Source organism: Balaenoptera acutorostrata, chromosome 5, assembly GCF_949987535.1.
Source record: "Balaenoptera acutorostrata chromosome 5, mBalAcu1.1, whole genome shotgun sequence".
NCBI classification, from domain to species: Eukaryota; Metazoa; Chordata; class Mammalia; order Artiodactyla; family Balaenopteridae; genus Balaenoptera; species Balaenoptera acutorostrata.
This window is the reverse complement of record NC_080068.1, coordinates 22,694,105-22,718,080: the sequence shown is the minus strand read 5'-3', so window position 1 is coordinate 22,718,080 and position 23,976 is coordinate 22,694,105. Positions and strand designations below refer to the sequence as shown.

The window sequence follows — 23,976 nt, the reverse complement described above, 5'->3', positions numbered from 1 at the left end:
CTCGATCTTTGCCTCCATTCTTTTTCTGAGGTCCTGGATCATCTTCACTATCCTTATTCTGAATTCTTTTTCTAGAAGGTTGCCTATCTCCACTTCATTTAGTTGTTTTTCTGGGGTTTTATCTTGTTCTATCATCTGGTACATAGTCCTCTGCCTTTTCATTTTGTCTTTCTTTCTGTGAATGTGGTTTCTGTTCCACAGGCTGCAGGACTGTAGTTCTTCTTGCTTCTGCTGTCTGCCCTCTGGTGGATGAGGCTATCTAAGAGGCTTGTGCAAGCTTCCTGATGGGAGGGACTGGTGGTGGGTAGAGCTGACTGTTGCTCTGGTGGGCAGAGCTCAGTAAAACTTTAATCTGCTTGTCTGCTGATGGGTGGGGCTGGTTCCCTCCCTGTTGGTTGGTTGGCCTGAGGCGACCCAGCACTGGAGCCTACAGGCTCTTTAGTGGGGCTAATGGTGGACTCCGGGAGGGCTCACGCCAAGGAGTACTTCCTAGAACTTCTGCTGCCAGTGTCCTTGTCCCCGTGGTGAGCCACAGCCACCCCCCGCCTCTGCAGGTGACCCTCCAACACTAGCAGGTAAGTGTGGTTCAGTCTCCTATGGGGTCACCGCTCCTTCCCCCTGGGTCCTGATGCGCACACTACTTTGTGTGTGCCCTCCAAGAGTGGAGTCTCTGTTTCCCGCAGTCCTGTTGAAGTCCTGCAGTCAAATCCTGCTAGCCTTCAAAGTCTGATTCTCTGGGAATTCCTCCTCCCGTTTTCGGGCCCCCAGGTTGGGAAGCCTGACATGTGGCTCAGAACCTTCAATCCAGTGGGTGGACTTCTGTGGTATAATTGTTCTCCAGTTTGTGAGTCACCCACCCAGCGATTATAGGATTTGATTTTATTGTGATAGCACCTCTCTTACCATCTCATTGCAGCTTCTCCTTTGTCTTTGGATGTGGTGTATCTTTTTTGGTGAGTTTCAGTGTCTTCCTGTCGATGATTGTCCAGCAGCTAGTTGTGATTCTGGTGCTCTTGCAAGAGTGAGTGAGCACACATCCTTTTACTCCGCCATCTTGAACCAATCTCCATACAAATTTTTGGATTGATTTTTCTACTTCTCTGAAAAATGCCATTGGAATTTTGAATTGGATTTCATTGAATCTTGTTAGATTGCTTTTAGTAGTATGGACACTTTAACAATATTATTTTTTCAATCCATGAACATGGAATATCTTTCAATTTATTTGTGTGTTTTTGAATGTCTTTCATTAGTGTCTTATAGTTTTCAGTGTATAGGTCTTTCACCTCATTCGTTAAATTTATTCCTAAATGTTTTATTCTTTTTTATATAATTGAAAATGGGATTGTTTAATTTCTTTTTTTGCTGGTTCATTGTTAGTGTATGGAAACAACAGACTTTTGTATATTGATTTTGTATGCCACACCTTTACTGAATTCGTATATTATTTTCAACAGTTTTTTGGTGGAATCTTTAGGATTTTCTCTGTATATTGTGTCATCTGCAAATAGCAACAGTTTTACTTCTTCTTTTCCCATTTGGATTTCTTTCATTTCTTTTTTTTGCTTAATTGCCCTAGCTAGGACTTCCAGTACTTGTTGAATAAAAGTGGCAACATTGTCTTGTTCCTGATCTTAGAGGAAAAGCTTTGAGCTTTTGAGTATGATGTTGGCTATGGCTTGTCATATATGGCCTTTATTATGTTGAGGTATGTTCTCTCTGTACCCACACTGTTGAGAGTTGTTATCGTAAATGGATGTTGCATTTTGTCATGTGCATTTTCTGCATCTATTGAAATGACCATATAACTTTTATTCTTCATTTTTTTAATGTGGTGTATCATGTTGATTGATTTGTGGATATTGAACCATTCTTGCATCCCTGGAATAAAACCCACTTGATCATGGTGTATGATCCTTTTAAAATATTGTTGAATTTGGTTTGCAGATATTTCATGGAGGATTTTTACATCTATGTTCATCAGGGATATTGGCCTGTAATTTTCTTCTCTTGAGGTATCCTTGTCTGGTTTTGGTATCAGGGTAATGTTGGCCTCATATAATTAGTTTGGAAGTGTTCCCTCCTCTTCTATTTTCTGGAAGAGTTTGAGAAAGATTGGAATTAATTTTTCTTTGACTGTTTGGTAGAATTCACCAGTGAAGCTGGATGGTCCTGCACTTTTATTTTGTTAGGAGGTTTTTGATTACTGATTCAATCTCCTTAGTAGTAATTGGTCTGTTTAGATTTTCTGTTCCTTCATGATTGAGTCTGGGAAGGTTGTATGTTTCCAGGAATTTGTCCATTTCTGCTGGTTTGTCCAATTTGTTGGTGTATAGTTGTACATAGTAGTCTCTTATGATCTTTGTATTTCTTTGGTATCAGTTGTAACATCTCCTCTTTCATTTCTGATTTTATTTACTTGAGTCCTCTCTCTTTTTCATGGTGAGTCTAGCTAAAAGTTTGTCAATTTTGTTTATCTTTTTTAAAAAATTTTATTTATTTTTGGCTGCATTGGGTCTTTGTTGCTGCACGCAGGCCTTCTCCAGTTGCGGCAAGCGGGGACCACTTCTCGTTGCGTTGCGCAGGCTTCTCACTGCTGTGGATTCTCTTGTTGCGGAGCATGGGCTCCAGGCCTGTGGGCCTCAGCAGTTGCAACACACCGGCTCAGTAGTTGCGGCACACGGGCTCTAGGGTGTGTGGCTTCAGTAGTTGTGGCACACGGGCTCAGTAGTTGTGACTTGTGGGCTCTAGTGCGCAGGCTCAGTAGTTGTGGCTCATGGGCCCAATTCCTCTGCGGCATGTGGGGTCCTCCCAGACCAGGGATCGAACCCATGTCCTCTGCACTGGCAGGCAGATTCTTAACCACTGTGCCACCAGGGAAGTCCTTGTTTATCTTTTCAAAGAACCAGCTCTTAATTTCATTGATATTTTCTATTGTCTTTTTACGCTATTTCATTTATTTGTACTCTGATCTGTTATTTCTTTCCTTCTACTAACTTTGGGCCTCATTTGTTCTTCTTTTTCTAGTTCTTTGAGGTGTATAGTTAGGTTATTTATTTGAAATTTTTTTTTGTTTGTTTCTTGATGTAGGCGTTTATTGCTATGCACTTCCCTCTTAGAACTGCTTATCCTGCATCCCACAAGTTTTAGTATGCTGTGTTTCCATTTTTATTTGTCTCAAGGTATTTTTTGATTTATCTTTTGCTTCCTTCATTGACCCATTTGTTGTTTAGTAGCAGATTGTTTAATAATCCACATATTTGTGATTTTTTTCACTTTATTTCTGTAATTTTTAGTTTCGTGCCACTGTGATTGGAAAAGATGCTTGATATGATTTCAGTTTTCTTAAATTTACTGAATCTTGTTTGGTGGCCTATCATATGCTCTAGCGTCGAGAATGTTCCATGTGCTCTTGAGAAGAATGTGGATTCTGTTGTTTGGTATGGAATGTTCCATATATATCTGTTAAGTCTATTTGATCTAATGTGTTATTTAAGGCCAGTGTTTCCTTATTGGTTTTCTGTCTGGATGATCTGTCCACTGATGTGAGTGAGGTATTAAGATCCCCTACTATTATTGTATCGCTGTCTATTTCTCCCTTTAGGTCTGTTAATATTTGCTTTATGTATTTAGGTGTTCTTATGTTGGGTGCATCAATATTTACAAATGTTGTATCCTCTTGTTGAATTGACCCCTTTATTGTTAGGGACTCCTTTTTTTTTATCTCTTATTACAGTCTTCATTTTAAAGTCTATTTGTCTGATATAAGTATAGCTACACCAGCTTTCTTTGGGGTTCCAGTTGCATGGAATATCCTTTTCCATTCCTTCAATTTTAGTCTGAGTGACATACGACTTCTAAAATTCTATAATTGTACATGCTAAAGTAAAATTTGATATATATCATATATGAATATCTTGACGTGATATAGAGGCAAAGGGATAGGAAAGAGCTTGTTGCCAACTTCACCTTAGAGCCCTTCCTTTATGGTGGTTCTCTTTCCACCACTATTTGTTTAATAGGCATATTATACTTGTATTTACTACACGAATACATACTTTATTTTAATATAAACTGGAATTCTTTTGCAGGAAGAGGAAGCATCATATTTGTTTTTGTGGTAATGGCTTCAAAAGATCTGACTTTTTAAAAACTTTAATGTTTAACATGTGATTTAATAATCTAATTATCTTTACAATTTTGTATCTGTAATTAGATGTTTTAAATATTTGGAGTATATCCTTGAAGCAATTTGAAGAGAGATATTTTAAAAAGAATGGTATGTGAATTTTGGCACTCAAATGTGCCCAGGTGATGGCATTATTCCATTTATGTGAGGAAACTTCAGTGAGAATTTATGAAAAACATAGGTTTAAGTTTTTTGCTTATCTGTTAAGTCATGTGTCATGAAGAATTTTTCTATTCACAAAATGTGATGGTATAAGCTTTAATTAATATTTACAGAACACTTATAATCTGGTTACTCACCGTATTGGTATTATGTTTTTCATATCTGATGGATTTAGGAACTGGATTTTAATATCTGAGGATTTTTGTTTCATAGCTTAGTGGTTAAGAGCTCATGACTCCAAATCCTGGCTGGGCCACTTACTCTCTATATAATCTTGGGCAAATTTCTTAACTTTCATTTTGCCAAGGGTTAACAACTCTTATGAGATGTTATCTGGATTAAGTGAGATAAAGGATGGAAGGTGCATTACACAGCCTCTGGCACATAGTAGACTTTTACTTAATGCTAATCATCATTATCATCCTTGCTGGTTTCACTCAACAAGATAGGTCTTCAGACACTTTTAAACTTTAATCTCTAATTTTAACACTACATTTTTGAACTTATAAAAAGTTAGTTTCTGTATATCACTTCTTATCCATCTTTGAAATGGAAACGTGATGCATTTCTTATAAGGGATCTATGTTTTTTATTTTTTTAAATTTTAATTAATTTATTTACAAACTACCTTTTTTTTTTTGAAGATAATTATGTTGCCATCTTGAACAAGGACAACTGCTTTATTTATTTATTTTGCTGCACCACGCAGCTTGCAGGATCTTAGTTCCCCTACGAGGGATCAAACCGGGGCCCACAGCAGTGAAAGCACCAGCTCTTAACCACTGGACTGCCAGGGAATTTCCCAAGGGAATCTATGTTTTTTAAAATGATTTTGTGAGCAGTAATTGATGTTTGCCAATTTTTTTCAAGATGGACAGGACTAAGTGCTATATAATCATTACTGTTGTTATTTATATCAAAGCATAAGGCATTTAAGGAAAAGGACCATAAATTGATCTATCCACACACTAAATGAAATGATCAGTTTTCTTTTGCACTTCATGCTTTTTAAAAATAGTCAGTCTCTTGGTTTATCTTACGTATCTCTTGGTCCAAATAAACATTTAAGGTCATGATCTAGAAAGAAATCATCTGTGAGATTTGAGACTAAAAATCAAGCCTCAAGTGGAAATGATACAAAAATGGAAAGGAATCATAGTGCATCATCATGGGTGGACATTTTTAGGCAGAGACTCATTAGTAATTTTGCCGACTGGCTCAACTTACCAAATTATTCAAGAATCTGGAATAATGGAGGGAAACCAATCAAGCTTGATTGATTAAGGCCAGTTGATCAACCTTCTCCAATTCTACTTCAAAGCCATTTTAATAGAATATTGTTTAAAATTTGATTACCCATAATCTTACCATGCTTTTCAATATTTTAAAATTCAACCAAAATTTGTTTAGTATTAACTAGGAGCAAAGCCTCATTCCCGATGCTATGGGGAAACTGTTATCCTCACGGAGCTTATAGTCTGCTCTCAGGAGGTAACGTGGAAAGAAATACCAGCTGTACAGGGCAGAGTGAAAGAAGTGCTATGAAAAATGTAGTTCCAAAGTGTTGGCAACTATGTGGAAGAGCCATTCATTTTAACTGGAAGGATCTGGGAAGGCTTTTAATTAAAAGGTGACATTCAAACCAAGCCTTAAAGGTGGAATAGACTTTGAGGCAAAGGATTGTTCTGTAGGTATTTTAGGCCATGAAAACCATGTCAGTAAAGGTGAAAAGAGGTGAAAGCAAGTATATATATAGGAAGCAGCAAGCAGTGCCCAGTGCCTGAAGCAAGGGACTCGTGGATTGGTGTGGAGAGTCAAAGACAGAAAAGGCGGTTTGGAAACAAATCTTAAAAGGACTTTGAATCATGTTATGGAGTTGAGTTTCATTCAGTAGACAGTGGGAAGCTAGTGAACATTTTGGGGGAGGGGAGGAATTTTATCTGACCCATGTTCTTTCTGGTATTATTACTTGCAAAGAATTAGGGAGATGAGAGATTCTAGGCAAGGAAACCAGATATAATAACCAAAAATTCCAAGTTATTGGGAATATTATCTGCCAGGCATTGATAGACTAATTATTGTATTAACTAATATGATTATTATAATATACTAATATATTAATGATATAGGTGCTTTGTAGGATTTACTTAATTTTTACAAGCACCCTGGCATGTGAGAAATATAATCTTTATTTTAGAGATGAAGACATGGGAGGGTTAGAAAGATTAATTGCTCAAGGTCATATAGGTCATAGGTAGTGGGGCTTGAAGTGAGGTGATGGAAAAAAATTTGATTCAGAGCAACTGAGTGTGGGAGGTGAGAGAGACAGAGTGAGAAATTGAAGATGATTCCTACTTGGGTACCTTTAATGAAGGTATGAAACATAGTCAAATAAGTTTGGGATAAGTAAATAAGGAATTCTGCTTTGAAAGATTGGATTTGAGATGTGGGCAGGACAAGCCAGGTAGAAATGTGGAGCTGGTTATTGGAAATAGAAACGTGAAGGTGAAGCAGTCTGGGAGTAATCAGAACATTGGTGAGAGGGACAGCCTTGGGAGAAGGTATAGAACAGGAGAGGCTGAAGAGAGTGACGTCCATCTAAGAATGGAGAGGGGAGCTGGAGAAGGAATTATCAGAAAGGTTTGGAGAAACCGGAATGTGAAAGAGTAGTGAACAAGCAGTCAGGGGTGGGGGGAACTTCATAAATGGAGGGTGGTAAGCAGGTCATTTATTGCTCACCAGAGAGGGAAGAGTGTGGGGATTCTTGCTTTATTTGGGAAGTAGAAGTCCATGGGTAGTTTATGAAAAACCAAAACCAAAAACAATTTTAGTGGAATGATCAGGAATTGAGTGTCAGGGGCTGAGGAAGGAGTGGGTAGTAAGGAAATCTGATGGGCTACAAGGGATCGAGGGACTGTTTTAAAATTAGGATGCGGGGAGTCCTTAAGCTAAGGGAAAAGGACAGTGGAGAGATTTCTAAAAGAGTGGAGGATAACTTATTGACTTTAGTTCCAAAATGAAATCAAAAGATGACCAGAGGACAGACAGAGACTCTGGCAAAGGAAAAGAATAAGGCTTTTCCCCCGCTATGACAGAAAAGGAATGAGAAGAGAAAAAAATGGGTGGTTATACCAAGAAAAAGTGAGACCTAATGGAGAAAAGCTGAGAAAATTATTTTCTGAAAATCTATTTCTCAGAGAGGCCTTATTGGCCTTCTACGATATGTTTTGTATTTCCAAAGAGCCCTGTACTTATCCTTTAAAACATTCATCACACTTACAATTACTTGCTCAGCATCTGGTTCCACCACTAGATTTCAGTCTACTCTTTTAAGATGTCAGTCGGCATGTCTGTCTTGTTCCCTGCTGAACCTCCAGTGTATAGAAAAAACTGTATGCCTGGTGCATAGTAAATGCTCAAAAGAGATTTGATGCGTTAATACTGGATGATGCCATAGATTCTGTCTCTCTCTCTCTCTCAGCAGTGCTGAAAAACGCCTGACACACAATAAACACTTGACAGATACTTGCTAAATGAATGATTCTTCTCACTGAAATAGGAAGTAAGTTCATTAATTGAGATAATAATAATTAAAACATTTTGAGTTCTCCCTGTGTGCTAGACACTAGATTAAGTAACAAAGAAACCACAGAGTTTCAGTGGTTTACATAATAAAAGTTTCTTTCTTACTCAGTAACACTACACAATGGCTGCTCCTGATGGGCAGGCAGCTCTCCTCCTTTTAGAGACCCAGGCTCCTTCCATCTTCCAGCTCCACCATCTCTTAGGCCTTTGCCTGCAAACTGGGGAAGAGGATGAGAATGTGGGTGTACAGAGATGCAAGTAGTTAGCAAGCCACTTTCTGGGGACAGAAATGGGAACATGAATTTTGATGGACACTTAGCCATCTCTTCTACACATTTTTTTTTTTTTTTTTTACCATTTACAATAGCCCAATGAAGGAGGTACCATTATTATCTCCATTTTACAGATAAGACTACTGAGGCTTAGACCTGCCCCAAAACAATAAGGTTCTAATCTGAGATTCAAACTCATGTCCCTCTGACTCAATAGCCCATTCTAAACCATTAGACCTTTGTTTCTCAAGTGGAAGTGATTTTGTTGCCAAGGTACAAGGGGACATTTGGCAATGTCTGTAGACTTTTTTTTGTGGGGTGGCGTGGGAGGTGGGTAGGTATTACTGGCATCTAGTTGGTAGAAGCCAGGTATGCTGCTCAGTATCTTAGAATGTATAGGACCTCCCACACTCCCAGCATACACACACAAAACCAAAAGTTATCAGGCCCCAAATGTCACTAGTGCCAAGGTTGAGAAATTCAGCACCAGACTGTATACTACCCATGATGGTAGAAGGTCAAGTATAGGTAAGACATGATTGAAAAAATTAGGAACAGTTGCTGTGAGGAATAAGCTACAGTTCATTATGAAAGGATATGAAGGATTGGCAAAGAGCAGAAAGGTGCTGGTGGTTGTCAAATGCAGAAGAAGGTAAGTGGCTCTATTATTTTTCTATCAGCTACTTGGCATTTCTGGGACTTGATAGTACTTTTAAAGAAGTAAGTGATCTGTACTTTACTGGGTGAAAAGATTACCTTTTAAACCATTTTATTTCTGAACTCAGGGAGACCAGACTCGTCCTTTTATCACATCCAGTCCTACAAATGGGGCTAAATCCACTGCAGAAGGCTGGCTCTCTAAAAACCCATATGACCCGAATTATGGTGACGTACATTTTTATGACTATGTTGGTGATTGCTGGAATTGGAAAATTTTCCCCAAAGCTCGATTTGTATCTGAATATGGATATCAGTCCTGGCCTTCCTTCAGTACATTAGAAAAGGTAAGCCATCTTTGATTTCCCAGTGATTCAGAATGGTAGGCCATGGGTGTATGTCACTTCCTTAACAGTGGTTCAGAAAGTCAAATGAAATATACTTCTTATTTAAATGGAAGTGTAGGAAGAAGATAATAGAAAATAACTTTTTATCCTTAACCTTTGGGGTACTAAACTCTTGTAGTCATCATTTTGGGGATTATAACTTTTCTATATTGCTTTTAATTATGTTCCTTCAAGAGTATTCAAAAATTAAATGGAAGCCAGCGATTACTGAAGCCTGAGTTATTATCACATGTGAAAATTACTCTCACTTGCTGTGTGTCCTGCAACTGTTTTATTACTTACACATATTCAGAACTGGATAGTTTGCTACAATAAGAGAAATGAATGTGATAAATAAACCTTTGTCTGACGTTATCATATCACATCATTCCTTTTATTTTCTCCCCTCTTCTTCCTCCTCCTCTTCCATTTTCTTCTGCTCTTCCTCTTCCTTTTTCTTCATGTTGGTGTATTTGATTTTCAGTATGGTACTTCACTTTCTCTATTCCTAAAGATTCCGTTTTGTAGATGGATTCTGTTTCAGACTTGTGTTCTTTTTTTTAACAGCTTTATGGAGACATAACTCACTGGCCATACAGTGTACTCATTTAATGTGTACAGTTTAATGGTTTTCAGTATATTCACAGAGTTGTGCAGCCATCACCATGATCTGATTTTAGAATATTTACATCACCTCAAAGAAACTCTATACCCTCTGCATTAGCAGTCACTCCCCGCTCTCTCTGTCCCTCCCATCCCAGATCTAGGCACCACTAATCTGCTTTGTGTGTCTGTATTTTTGCCTGTTCTGTACATTTCTTATAATTGGGATCATAACATATGTGATCTTTTGAGACTGGCTTCTTTCACCCAGCATAAAGGTCTCAAAGGTCATCCATGTTGTATCATGTATTAGTATGTCTTTCTTTTATATTGCTGAATAATATTCCATTGAATGGATAAAGCACATTTTGTTTATGTGTTGTTCAGTCGATATACATTTGTGTTATTCCCCATTTTTGGCTATTATGAATAATGCTGCTATTAACATTTGTGTACATGTTTTTGTGTGAACATATGTTTTCCATTCTATTAAGTATATACCTAGGAGTGGAATTGCTGGGTCATGTGGTAACTCTATGTTTAATATTCCAAGGAATTGCCAAACTGTTTTCCATAGTGGCTGCACCATTTTACATTCCCACCAGCAATGCACAAGGGTTTCAGTTTCTCCACATCCTCGTCAACACTTGTTATTCCCCATTTTTGTTTTTTTTTTACATTTCCCTGGAAATTTACATTTACAGGAAACTTGTATTTATTTGATGGCCAATCATGCTGAACATCTTTTTATGTGCTTGTTGGCTCTTTATATATCTTCCTTGGATAAATAAAAAGTAGGCAAAAATCCTTTGCCTACTTTTTAATTAGATGGTCTTTTTATTATTGGGTTGTAAAAGTTTACTGTAAGAGCTTACAAAAAACATACCATCTATATGTACATGATATAGATGGTATTTTTTTAAATAGCTGTATGATTTGCAAACATTTTCTCCCTATTAGTGGGTTGTCTTTTTACTTACTTGATAGTGTCATTTAAAGCACAAAATTTTATTTATTTATTTATTTAAAAATATTTATTTATTTGGTTGGGTCGGGTCTTAGTTGCGGCATGTGGGCTCCTTAGTTGCGGCAGGCGGACTCCTTAGTGTGGCCCGTGGGCTTCTTATTTGTGGCATGCAAACTCTTAGTTGTGGCATGCATGTGGGATCTAGTTCCCTGACCAGGGATCAAACCTGGGCCCCCTGCATTGCGAGCATGGAGACTTAACCACTGTGCCACCAGGGAAGTCCCAAAAGTACAAAATTTAAAATTTTGAAGTCCTACTTATCAATCTTCTCTTTTATTGCTTGTGCTTTGGTGTTGTATCTGAGAAGCCATTGCCTAACTTAAGATCACAAAAGTTTACTCCTGTGCTGTCTTTTAGTTTTAGCTCTTACATGGTCTATTTTGAGTTAATTATTTTGTATGGTGTGAGGTAGATGTCCAATTTTGGACAGCCAATTGTCCCAACACCATTTTTGAAAACATTATTCTTTCCCTAATTGAATTCTCTTGACCCTTTTGTCAAAAATCAGTTGACCATAAATGTTAATGTTTATTTCTGGATTCTCAATTGTGTTCCATTGTGTATGTCTATTTTATACTAGTATCCACTGTCATCATTATTATACTGTTGTAGTAAGTTTTGAAAGCTGGAAGTGTCAGTTCTCCAACTTTGTTCTTCTTTTCAAGATTGTTTTGACTGTTTTGGGTGCCTTGCATTTCCATATGAATTTTAGGATCACCTTACTAGTTTCTGTAAAAAAGTCAGCTGGGATTTTGATGGGGATTGTGCTGAATCTGTAGATCAGTTTGCAAAGAGTTGCCATCTTAACAATATTAAGTCTTCTGATTCATGAACATGTGATGTCATCTTTAATTTCTTTCAGTACTATTTTGTAGTTTTCAGTGTATAAGTTATGTACTTCTTTGGTTAAATTTATTCTTTAGTATTTTTTGGTGCTATTGTAAATGGAATTATTTTCTTAATTTTATTTTCAGATTGTTTATTGCTAGTGTCTAGATATACAATTGATTTTTGTATATTGAACTTATATTCTGCAACCTTGTAGAACTCATTTATTAGCTCTAATGGTTTTTTGTTTTTTGGGGTATGTGTGTGTGAATTCTTTATGTATAAGAGCATGTCATCTGCAGATAGAGGTAACTTTACTTTTTCCTTTCCAATCTAGATGCCTTTTGTTTACTTTTCTTGCCTAATTGCCCTGGTTAGAACCTCCCGTACAGCGTGGAAGTGGTGAGAATAGACAACCTTTTCTCACTCCTTTTCTTAGGGAGATTCCTTTCTTTAGGGAAAAAGCCTTTTTATCATTTAGTATGATATTAACTGTAGGTTTTTCATAGATGCCCTTTTATTCCTAGTTTGTTGCCTGCTTGTATCATAAAAGGGTGTTGGATTTTGTCAAATGCTTTTTCTTCATCTATTGAAATAATCATGTAGTTTTCCCCCTTCTGCATCACTTGTGTGAAATAACCACAAAAAAAGTTTTAAGAGAATTTAAAAGTCTTCCTCAATCTCACCACCTGAACACAACTATACTTCTACATTGAAGTTATATTGTATTTTTAACTTTAATAAATAATGCCATAACCTTAGTTCTACCCCTTGTTTTTTAATTACTCCCATATTGTGGGCCCAATCTTTTGGGAACACTGTTGTTTCAAAGTGAAAGAAGATGCAGTTCAGTATCCTGACACAGGTAGGAGCAAGTACTGAGAATGGAAAAGAAGGAATGAAAGAAGCAAAAATATTTACTGAGCAGATATTCTGTACCAGGTACATCATTTAACAATAATCCAGCCCTGAGGCCCAGAGGGAAATCAAGGCACTGTATAGTGAGAGTTCTGTCAATGTCCCCAGATTGTAAGTAGCAAATCTGTATTCAGGCTTATTGTCTGACTCCAGAATTGATCTATTTTCTTTTCACTACATTTCAGGAAGATGAGTGTTAGGAATTGCTAAACCTTTTAAAAAAAATCTATAAGCATTTCTATTCACCTCTCGAAAGTAATGGAATTCCCATGTTTTTGTGAAATGCCTGATGACATTCAAAGATACTAAACACTATATTTTAAAATAGGGAAAGATAAAGATAAGTCCTGTTTATTATGAACCCTTGATTTGATTGTTGCCTCTTTTCGAACTGCATTGCTTAGTTGAGAATTTGAGTAGATGTTGGGAAAAGAAAACCTTTACGTAAAATCTTCACTCTTATTTAGAGCTTTTTTTTTCATGCATTCAACACATATATTAACATGTCTTTCTCTGGTTGGGATACATTACTTCGTCGTAAAATAATCATATTTTCAACAGGTGATCATCAATATACAGCAATAGAAAGACTGGGTTTTGGAATAAACAGATCAGGATTTGAACACTAGAACTTCCACATGCTAGCTATATTGCCTTGAAAAGATTATTCATTCTTTTTGAATTTCAGTGTTCTCATCTGTAAATTGGGGTTAATAGTAGTAGATACTTCAAGGAGTGTTTGTGTACGTGTGTGCACATGCAGGTATGCATGTGTGCATGTGATGGTGTGTAAACATTAAGTTAATTAATACGTTGAAACACTTAGCACAGTTCTTGACACATAGTGATGAGCCCATAAAATGTAAGCTATTGTTACTATTAATATAGGCAATGCTAGTCATATGGTTTATACGAAGCTAGACTGCACTAATTAGCTTTGGATCTTGGGCAAATTACTTAACCTTTCTGCGCCTGGTTTTCTCATCTGTAAAACAGGGTGATAATAGTACCCACTCATGGGGTTGTTATGATGATTAAAGGAGTTAATATTCTTAAAGCAATTAGAGGCCTTATCTGACACTTTCTAATTCCTCTGGTAATATTGTTATAGCTGAAATTTACAAGAATTTCAAACCGTAGCTATCAGAAGGTGGAAAACTTCCCACATAACAGATCAGGTTTATGATTATGGAATACATTCAATTTATTAGCAGCCAGAGGGCTGAGAGGCCAGGAGATGTGTTTCAGATTTTGAAAAGGAAGAAGCATAGAAAGAAGGGAAGACTATTGGTAAAGGTTTGTGCATCTCAAATGTGTACAAGATGACTGTAAATACTATACCTCTGTTTCAAATAAATAATAGAAGTGATTGGTGTTCTCTAAACTGCCTGGTGGTAACATTTTCAAAAAATAAATACAATTTGGAAAAACCACCACATTAAATATGGCTAAGGTATGTTGCTTATATTTTGGTATAAATCAATTCCTAAAGAATAACTTTTTCCTTTTAAGGTGATTGGTCTGTGCATTGCATGATTACTGAGAATTCTAAGTCATATTTTATGAACAGGGATTATTAAGCTTTCTAATTTTCAGGTTTTTTTGAGGGTGGAGTGGAATATGTTTTTTCAAAGTCTCTGTGTAACTTGGCTTAAAACTTAGATATTTTCAGATGTAGCCAGCAATTGTCTTATATCTTTGTCAAATGCTAACAGTTCATTAAATCATAGGGCCTAGAAGCCAGAATTATTGCTTTTTTTTTTTTCTCCTGTAGAAGGTACACTACTAACCTGTGTGGTATTTGTTTTTATTTATTTATTTATATTTTTGTTTTTTGTTTTTATTTTTTACTTGACCTGATGATAGCTTCTCAAAGGAAAAGAAAGATTCTGTAAGTTAAAAAAAAAAAAAAAAAAAAAAAGATTTATTATTAGGGGAAAGAAGTATCATTGTTTGGTTTGAATCTTCAACTATATCAAAATTAAACATGTGTATATATCAAATATATTTAGTAATCACTGAGAAGCAAATGAGCAAGTGCTAAGCATTTACCATTTTACTAGTGATATTTTATTACTGTTAAAGAATTGACAGTTTTAAAAGAATGCTGATTTCAGTTCATTATTCAGTTTTGACAGTTTATTTACTTTGATAAAATGACCTTTTAAAATGCACATAACAAATACTTAAAAAAAACAAGAAAAATGTTTTGATGAGACAAGACTTTTGATGGCAATACCAAAATGTAACTTTCTAGGTTTGAATAAGGCTCATCTTTCACTAATAACAAGTATGATGGCAAAAACATGTGTGAAATTAGAGTCACAAGAAACCTCGAGCTCTTTTCCAGTGTGTAGTACTTTTCAAGTTTGTCAGGAGTATGGAGAAAAGTAGTTTCACTCCTAACTTCCCAATTTGAACCTCTTATTCTTTACTTGAAAGGTTTCATCTAAAGAGGACTGGTCTTATGAAAGCAAATTTGCACATCATAGACAACATTTCACAGATGGTAACTATAAAATGCTTCACCAGGCTGAGCTTCACTTCAAACTCCCCCAAAGTGCAGATCAATTACGCAAGTTCAAAGACACTATTTACCTTACTCAGGTAAGCCATTTTTATTCTGGGCTTCAACAGCTACCTGCAGTTAACATAAAGAGATCCTGCAGATTTTATAAGCCTTTTGTGGTGAAAAATATTCAGGTTTTCATTTTGCTGATTAAAAAAAATTATCTGCTTCAAAATGGGTATTTGATGACATGTAGGACTTGAAATAGTTAATTTTTGGCATTTGTCTCTCTTACAAGAACGGCTCACAAAGTTCTACAACAAATTGTGCATTAAAATCTTCCCTAGCTCAAGATTACTATCAAGGTTCAGTAATTAAGTCAGTAGCATTTGCCAAAGAAAAAATGGGACAATGGAACACAGTAGAGTCCAGAAACAGACTCATGTATGATATAGTCACCTGATTTATGGTCACAATGCCACTGCAATCCTGTGGGAAAAGAAAGTCTTATCAATAAACAGTACTGTATCAAGTGGGTATCTTTATGGGAAATAAATGAACTATGACTCCATATACAAAAATTCATTTGATTAGTGATCAAACACTCAATTGGGAAAGGTAGTACGATAAAGTTTCTAGGAGAAAACATAGGAGAATAGCTTCATGACCTTGGCATACACAAACGATTTCTTAAACAGAACATAAAAAATACAGACTATGAAAGAAAATAATGATAAATTGGACTTCATTAAAATTATGGACTTTTGTATATCAAAGGCACCATTAAGAGAGAGAAAATGCAAGCCACAGATTGGGGAACAATATTTGTAGTACATATGTCTGACAAAAGATTTGTATTTAGAATAAAGAACTTCTGTAAAGCAATAAGGAAAAAGACAGATAACCTGTTAAAAAATGGACAAAATCCTTGAACAGGCACTTCATCAGAGAAGATAACCAGATGGTCAGGAAGTACATGCAAATATGCTCAATTTCATTCTTAATCCAGGAAATGCAAATTACAGCCATGCCAGGATACTCCTACACACTATGTACACAATGTAATTTTAGCAGAATGGCTAAAATTAGAAAGACTGACAATACCAACTGTTGGTGAGGAGGTGGGACAGCTGGGACTTTTAGACATTGTTAGTAGGAGTGGAAATTTGTTTAAACAGTTTGGAAAATCTTATGGCAGTTTCTACCCAAGTTAAACATTTGCTTTCTTCATGAATCAGCATTTCTACTCTTAGCTAGGTACCCAAGAAAAAGGAGTGCATACGTCTGCCAACAGACATCTAAAATAATGTTCATTGCAGCTTTACTCATAATAGCCCCAAACTGGAAACAACCTAAATGTTCTTTAACAGAAGAATTTACAAACAAATTGTGGAATATTTATACAGTGGAATACTCCACAACAATAAAAAAGAATGAACTACTGCTATCAGCTTCAGCCTTGATGAATCGTATAGACATTATGTTGAGCAAAAGAAACATTGTAGTTTCACTATAGACAAAATGAATCAAGATGATATAGAACAAGTTAATGGTAACCACTCTTGTGGAGGAAGATGGTGCATTATGATTAGGAAAGGGTACAAGGAAACTCTGGCCTGCTAAAGAAGTTTTGTATCTTGATCTGGGTACTGGTTACGTGGGTGTATACATATGTTAAAATTCACTGAGTTGTACACTTAAGATCTGTTCATATTATATTGTGTACCTTACTAGATTATTTTTAAACAGCTCTACTGAGATATAATTGACATACCATAAAATTCACTTGTTTTAAGTGTACAATCAAGTGATTTTTAGTGTATTTATTGAGTTATGTGACCATCACCATAATACAACTTTAGAACATTTCTGACACTCCAAAAAGATCCCTCTTGCCCATTTTTAAAAAATAAATTTATTTATTTATTTATTAATGTTTAAATTTTTGGCTGCATTGGGTCTTTGTTGCTGCACACGGGCTTTCCCTAGTTGCGGCGAGCAGGGGCTACTCTTCATTGCAGTGCACAGGCTTCTCATTGCGGTGGCTTCTCTTGTTGCGGAGCACGGGCGGAGCACGGGCTCTAGGCAGATGGGCTTCATTAGTTGTGGCGCACAGGATCAGTAGTTGTGGTGCATAGGCTCAGTAGTTGTGGTGCATGGGCTTAGTTGCTATGCAGCATGTGGGATCTTCCCGGACCAGGGCTCAAGCCTGTGTCCCCTGCATTGGCAGGCGGAGTCTTAACCACTGTGCCACCAGGGAAGTCCTCCCTCTTGCTCATTTGTTTTTTTTGTTTTTTTTTGTTTTTTTTTTAAAATCCCTAACCTAAGTGTTTTTTTTTTTTTTTTTTAATTTTATTATTTATTTATTTATTTTTGACTGTGTTGGGTCTTCGGTTCGTGTGAGGGCTTTCTCTAGTTGCGGCAAGTGGGGGCCACTCTTCATCGCAGTGCAGGGACCGCTCTTCATCGCGGTGCGCGGGCCTTTCACTATCGTGGCCCCTCCCGTTGCGGGGCACAGACTCCAGACGCGCAGGCTCAGTAGTTGTGGCTCACGGACCCAGCTGCTCCGTGGCATGTGGGATCTTCCCAGACCAGGGCTCGAACCCGTGTCCCCTGCATTAGCAGGTAGATTCTCAACCACTGCGCCACCAGGGAAGCCCCCTCTTGCTCATTTGTAATCACTCTCCTTTCTCACTTTCAGTCCCAGGCAAACGTTAATTTGCTTTCTGTTTCTGTAGATTTTACTTTTCTCAACATTTCATATAACTGGAATCATATAATATGTGATCTTTGGTATGTGGCTTCTTTCACCAAGCATAATGTTTTTGAAGTTCTTCCATGTTAAAGCCATATATCTGTGCTTCATTTCTCTTTCTTGCTAAATAATATTCTGTTGTATGGATATATCATGTTTTACTTATCTATTCATCAGTTGATAGACATTTGCATTATTTCCAATTTTTGACTATTATGAATAACACTGCTATGAATATTTGCATACACATCTTTGTACCTATATTTTCATTCCTCTTGAGTAGAAATATATGAGTGAAGTTGCTGAGCTCTATGATAAATTTATGTTTAACTTTTAAAGAAAATATTGACCTGAATTTTGGATAATATTTTTATCTTAATGTTTACAATTTATATATTTTTTCAGACATGACCAATTTATTGAGAAAATTCAAATTTCAGTTTGGCGAAGTATAACAAGGGGCAGAGTTTGGGATAATCATTTCATTGGCGGCAACTACATTTTCTAGAGCTAATTGGCCATGGGGTAGTATCTGAAGGAAAGAAAACAAAACTTTAAAAAATAATTTAAATTATTGGGTGGGTGATAAACATACATATTTGCAGAGGAAACCAAACAAACAACCAGCTTACACAACTGAGGCATGAGAAATGCTGTTGCTAGTAGAAACCCTTTATTCCATTTAGTTTGACAGACATTAAACACCTAATTTGTTCCAGACAGTGGGCTAGCTGCCAGGGTTGAGGTAGAATCACAAAAATCACCAAGACGTCATCCCTGTCCTTAAGAAGTTTACAACAGCACATGTAAAAATGAGGGCTACTGGTGAAGTGCCAAGAAACTGCTCAAAAAACCTGGAGGGAGGAGAGTTTACCTTTACTTCTCAGTAGAGGTTGAGGTCGGGACCCTCTTAAATTAGGTGGTGTGGGCGAGGCAGGGGATAGCATCCCGCCGAGTAAAGAAAACTCTGGTGTCTAAGCATGTCTTGGCAACAGGAAATGGTCTAGTTCCTCCACAGCCTTCAGTGTGTGAGAGGGGAAGGGATATTCAAAGGTATTTAGTTTTATTTGAATCTCTCTCATCATTAGCCCACTATAAGAGATTGACAAGGAAGTGAAAAATGATTAAAAAAACCCACACATCCAAGTTTGAAGAGGCAGGGACATAGACGGGAAATACCATTTCATAGTTTTAGTGTAAACTCAACTGCTTGTGTATATCCATTTAGTAGCTTAAGTAAAACCATCAAAAGGGAAAAAAAACTCCACTGGCAGCACCACGGTTCATCATGGCAGAACATGGTCTCTCCTGTTAGACTATAAAGCTAGCTTTGGCTACTGCCAATGGTGGATGTGAGGACACGATGGAAATTAAGTTCACTTTTAGTTTACAAACTAAAGTCTGTAAACATTTCCACCTTAACAGAACATAGATGACAAAGAAGGCTTAGAAGAGAGAATTTGGGGAGAGAGATGAAGTCTTTGTAGGCTAACTGAACTAAAAATGACTTGGGATGCTGTATCTCCTATTTCAAAAATACAGGGTGAGCAAGTCTGAATAATAGTTTTCTATGTGTATAACATACACCTCAAAAAAGAATTCTAACACAACATACTACTAATCAAACATCACACGTTCTGCTTTTGCCATTTACACAAATTCCTGAATTTTAATACTTAAGGGAACCTTTACAAACACAACATACAACAAGTTGTAATATTATGCATCACCCTTAACTTCGGAAAGTTTGGCTTATATTATTTTATCTCAAAGGAAAACTAATGTTTATAAATGTCATTTTCCTATGGAATTAATTCATCACCCATTTTAAAAACTAATTTTTAGAAAAGAAGCTTCCCTGTAAGGTAAATTGGAATGCAAACACCTGCCAGGCTTTGATGAAATAAAAATAAACAACTTACATGACCAGCACCTCATAAAACCAAAATCTCCTTTTGAAGCACAAAGTTCAGTTCTTCTTGCCCTCTTAGTAAACGCTAATCCGAACCCTTCCCGATCTAGGAACTGTTCTGGTTTGTTATGTCATCACATACATACAGTATTTTTTTTTTTTTTTTTTTTTTAATGACTGTGTTGAGTCTTCGTTTCTGTGCGAGGGCTTTCTCTAGTTGCGGCAGGTGGGGACCACTCTTCATCGCGGTGCGCGGGCCTCTCGCCATCGCGGCCTCTCTTGTTGCGGAGCACAGGCTCCAGACGCGCAGGCTCAGTAATTGTGGCTCACGGGCCCAGTTGCTCCGTGGCATGTGGGATCTTCCCAGACCAGGGCTCGAACCCGTGTGCCCTGCATTGGCAGGCAGACTGTCAACCACTGCGCCACCAGGGAAGCCCACATACAGTATTTTTTAACATTAAGAAATTCTTGACATGGTACCATAAATAAATAGCTAGTGTTTTAAAACCAAAGTGACTCAGAGTACTAGAACAGATATAATAGCACACTAAAATGGTTTAAAAGTAAAATAAAAAAAAAAAAAGAAATCAATCATGGTCTTATTAATTCAAATTAAAAATCAAAGATGAAGTATCATTTCAGACCTATATACATCAAGGTGCCAGTTCTTATAAAAATGTACTTTAGTTGTAAATGCTAGATATGTAGAAATAAAACAAAAATTTTTAATAGATAGGGAAAACAGTAACTTTTGCCATTAAAATTTAAGTTCTTTTAATGTTTTTAATATTAGAGTTGGGGAAAATTCATTAAAGTTAAATAAAATTAATATAAAATTATTTTTATATTTGTATTATATTTCATGAACCTGTGAATACACACACGTTAAGACTATTTGAGAACCACTGCTTATTTGTCTGATATTTTTGCTATACTTGTTTCAAGTTCTGAGAGAGAAGGTAAAAGCCTATTCCCAATCATATCTGCAGTAATGTGTTAAACATCACATTTTAATTTTTGCATCTTAGCATCTAAGATTGTACCAGTTTTTATACAAACTCATGCTCACTCTCATCAGTTTTCTCCTGTATGAAAACACAAAACCCTGGATGGAAGTTGAAACAGAAAACTGTCAGCCAAAAGACTCTTTTTTTTGGAAGGTGATAAACTGATGAAGAAAATTTTAAATTTTCAACTGTAATATTATCAATTCGGGATGTTTTTCCTATGTAATATGTAATTTATAAACTTACCTCATAGAATACAAGTTTAAGGATTCTGGTGATATCTGTTCCTTTTAAAGTGTTGCAGTTCATCCTGATTAGTTTTTTGTAGCCAATATTCTATAAAAGTGTCTCAGTTTTGATATATGAAATAGGATGATCCTTATTTGCACACACGTGTGCATGTGTGAACCTTTTCAGCTGTTGTTTTTCATGCTGGCTTTCCTCCTCCCGGCTGTTCGTTTTATTACCGTTACTTTATTCTACTTCCCCAAACCGCATTCAAAGAACTAACAGAAATAATTGTTCTTTCTGAACTCATGAGCATCAGAGGTACACAGTCAGGAGCTGGTGTAGAAGTGGGATTATTTATTGGCGGTTTTTGTTGGTGATGGCTTTTGTCTGATCCTTTAAGCACAAGCGTCCTATCAGGCATTGGCTGGGAATTGGACTTGTCCTTGTTGGTTCTACCTTGGGACTTTTTGATATACTAGATGGGATTTGAGATGAAAGAAATCAGAATTATGATTTTTTTTGTTGTTTGTTTTCAGTGTTGGACTTTCTTGACTGAGTACAGACAGGAAATGTTAGGGTAACAAGTTTTTTTCCCCTTACTACTTTGATATTAGAACAATCATCTTTAACCTGTGTATAAGAAGTAAAACCTTTCTTTGGTCCATTTTCTCTGTTCCCACTCCCACCCCCGATCTTGTTCTCATAATCTGTCATACTGCTTTGAAGAACTTGCCTGTGTGCCACTTTTTAAGACATTCTGTTAAGCAATTTATTTTGTGTGCAACTTTCAGAAAAATCTTGGCAGAGAAAGCTGTGCAGTAAGTTTCTTTACATTTAGATCCTTCCCTAGCTTCTCTTTATCTTACAACCACAAAGGTATCCCTTAGGCTCTTACCTCTTTAATTCTTCTAATATTCCAAAATAATCTTGCCCCACCTTTCATTCTCCTACTTTAACCTGTTGTATTGTATTCCAAATAACCTACATACCTAGGCACACTCTCTTAAGCTGTGTCACAAAGACCTCGCTGCTTAGTTTGAGAACTGTCTACACTAACAAATCCGTTAGGTGACTTACTCGGCCACCATAGCCTCTTGCCAGCGTCCTAGAGAGGAAGCTGGGCTATGGACAGTCTTTACTAACCCCTTAGCTTATAGCCCCCTCTAGTGCTTTCATTTATTCTTCACATATTTGTTGAGCATGTAATGAGGGCTAGAAGTTTGGGGATGTCCTTGAGAGACTCAGAGTCTTTAGGGATCCATTTTATCTACCCATGTTGCAAGTTACTTGATCATAAGAACTAAGAAAAAAAAGCAGGCTATGCTGTAGGCTCAGGTGTTGATGATACCTGCTACCCTGGAACAGTGTCTTGTTTGGTAAGCAGCACTGAGATGTGATGGGGATCCAGGCCATGCTGAGCTTTTTAAGTTGGGGGTAGGGTGGGTAAAGGAGGGGAATGAAGGTAAGATTAGTAACATAGTATATTATACACTAGTGTATTATATTTACATGCATCACGTAATTTAACAGTCAAGCAGACAATTAACATTCTTTGCGTGTCTACTCAAACACCTGGCCCTGGGGCAGGAAGGTGCCTTGTATACCTTCTCATGTAATCTAACATCTCCAGACATCTCTGTTACTATTTCCATTTTATACATGAGGAAACAGAGGCTCAGAAAGGTTAAGTATTTTTCCCAAGTTCTCAGGGCAATGAATGGAGCAGGTTTCGGCTTTTTAAACTATAATATTAAATCTCTTCACAATTGAGATAAAGGAAATTCTATAACTACTGAGGTGGTTGGTAGAATTATAACATCAATTTTCAGCAGTTAAGTAAAGCAGACTTCAGAAATTTGGCACAATAGAGAATATGAACAAAGCCAAAAGTTAATTCTTTGAAAAGATCAACAAAATTGAAAAACATTTAGCTAGCTTGGCCAAGAAAATAAGAGAGAAGACTCAATTTACTAAATCAGGAATGAAAGAGGGAACATTACTATTGACCTTATAGAGATAAAAAGGGTGATAAGGGAATACTGTAAACAATTCTGTGACAAGTGATATATCCTAAATGAAATGGACAAATTCCTAGAAAGACACAAACTATGAAACCTGACTCAAGAAGAAACAGACAATATGAATTAGACCTTTAACAACTAAAAAGATTGAGTTAATAATTCAAAAACTTCTCTCAAAGATGGCTTCACTAGTGAATTCTAAAAAACATTTAAGGAAGAATTAACACAATCCATCACAAACTCTTCAAAAAAATAGAAGAGGCAAAATCGCTTCCTAACTCATTCTGTGAAGGCACTGTTATCCTGATACTAAAACTGGACAAAGACATATCAAGAAAAGTACACTACAGACCAATATCCCTTACGAATATAGGCAGAAGAAAGTCTTCAGAGAAATAATAATCCAAATCCAGCAGCATATAAAAAGGTTTATATATCACAGTCAAGTGGGATTTATCTCAGGAATGCAGGGCTGGTTCAACATATGAATGTCAATCAATGTAATACACCATATTAATAGAATAAAGGAAAAACAACTACATGATAATCTCAATAGATGAAGAAAAAGCACTAGCCAAAATCCAACACCCTTTCTTGATAAAAAAATTCAACAAACTAGGAATAGAAAGGAGCTTCCTTGACCTGAAAAAGAGCATCTGTGAAGAACCCATAGCTAATATCATATTTAATAGTGAAAGAAAGAGAGCTTTCCCCCTAAGATCAGGAACAAGACAACAATGCCTGCTCTTGTCACTTCTATTCAACATTGTACTGGAGATTCTAGTCAGCACAATTAGGCAAGAAAATGAAATAAAAGGCATCCAGATTGGAAAGAAAGAAGTAAAACTATATCTGCTGATGAATGATCTTATATATAGAAAACCATAAAAAATCTACCTAAAAACCTATTAGAA

At 36.6% G+C, this 23,976-nt stretch overlaps 1 protein-coding gene across 3 annotated transcripts in view; it reads left to right on the top strand.

Annotated features, from left to right (window-relative positions):
* The window catches only part of MANBA (mannosidase beta), a 121,872-nt gene that overhangs the window by 74,337 nt on the left and 23,559 nt on the right, over positions 1-23,976 (top strand). The window contains exons 12-13 of one of the 3 annotated variants that reach the window (XM_007172935.2): positions 8,994-9,212; positions 15,070-15,234. The exons of 1 other annotated variant lie outside the window; for it this stretch is intronic. In XM_007172935.2, coding sequence (XP_007172997.2) covers positions 8,994-9,212; positions 15,070-15,234 — 384 coding nt within the window. The remainder of the gene's footprint in view (positions 1-8,993; positions 9,213-15,069; positions 15,235-23,976) is intronic. One more of the 3 variants, XM_057547417.1, reaches the window with a different exon arrangement.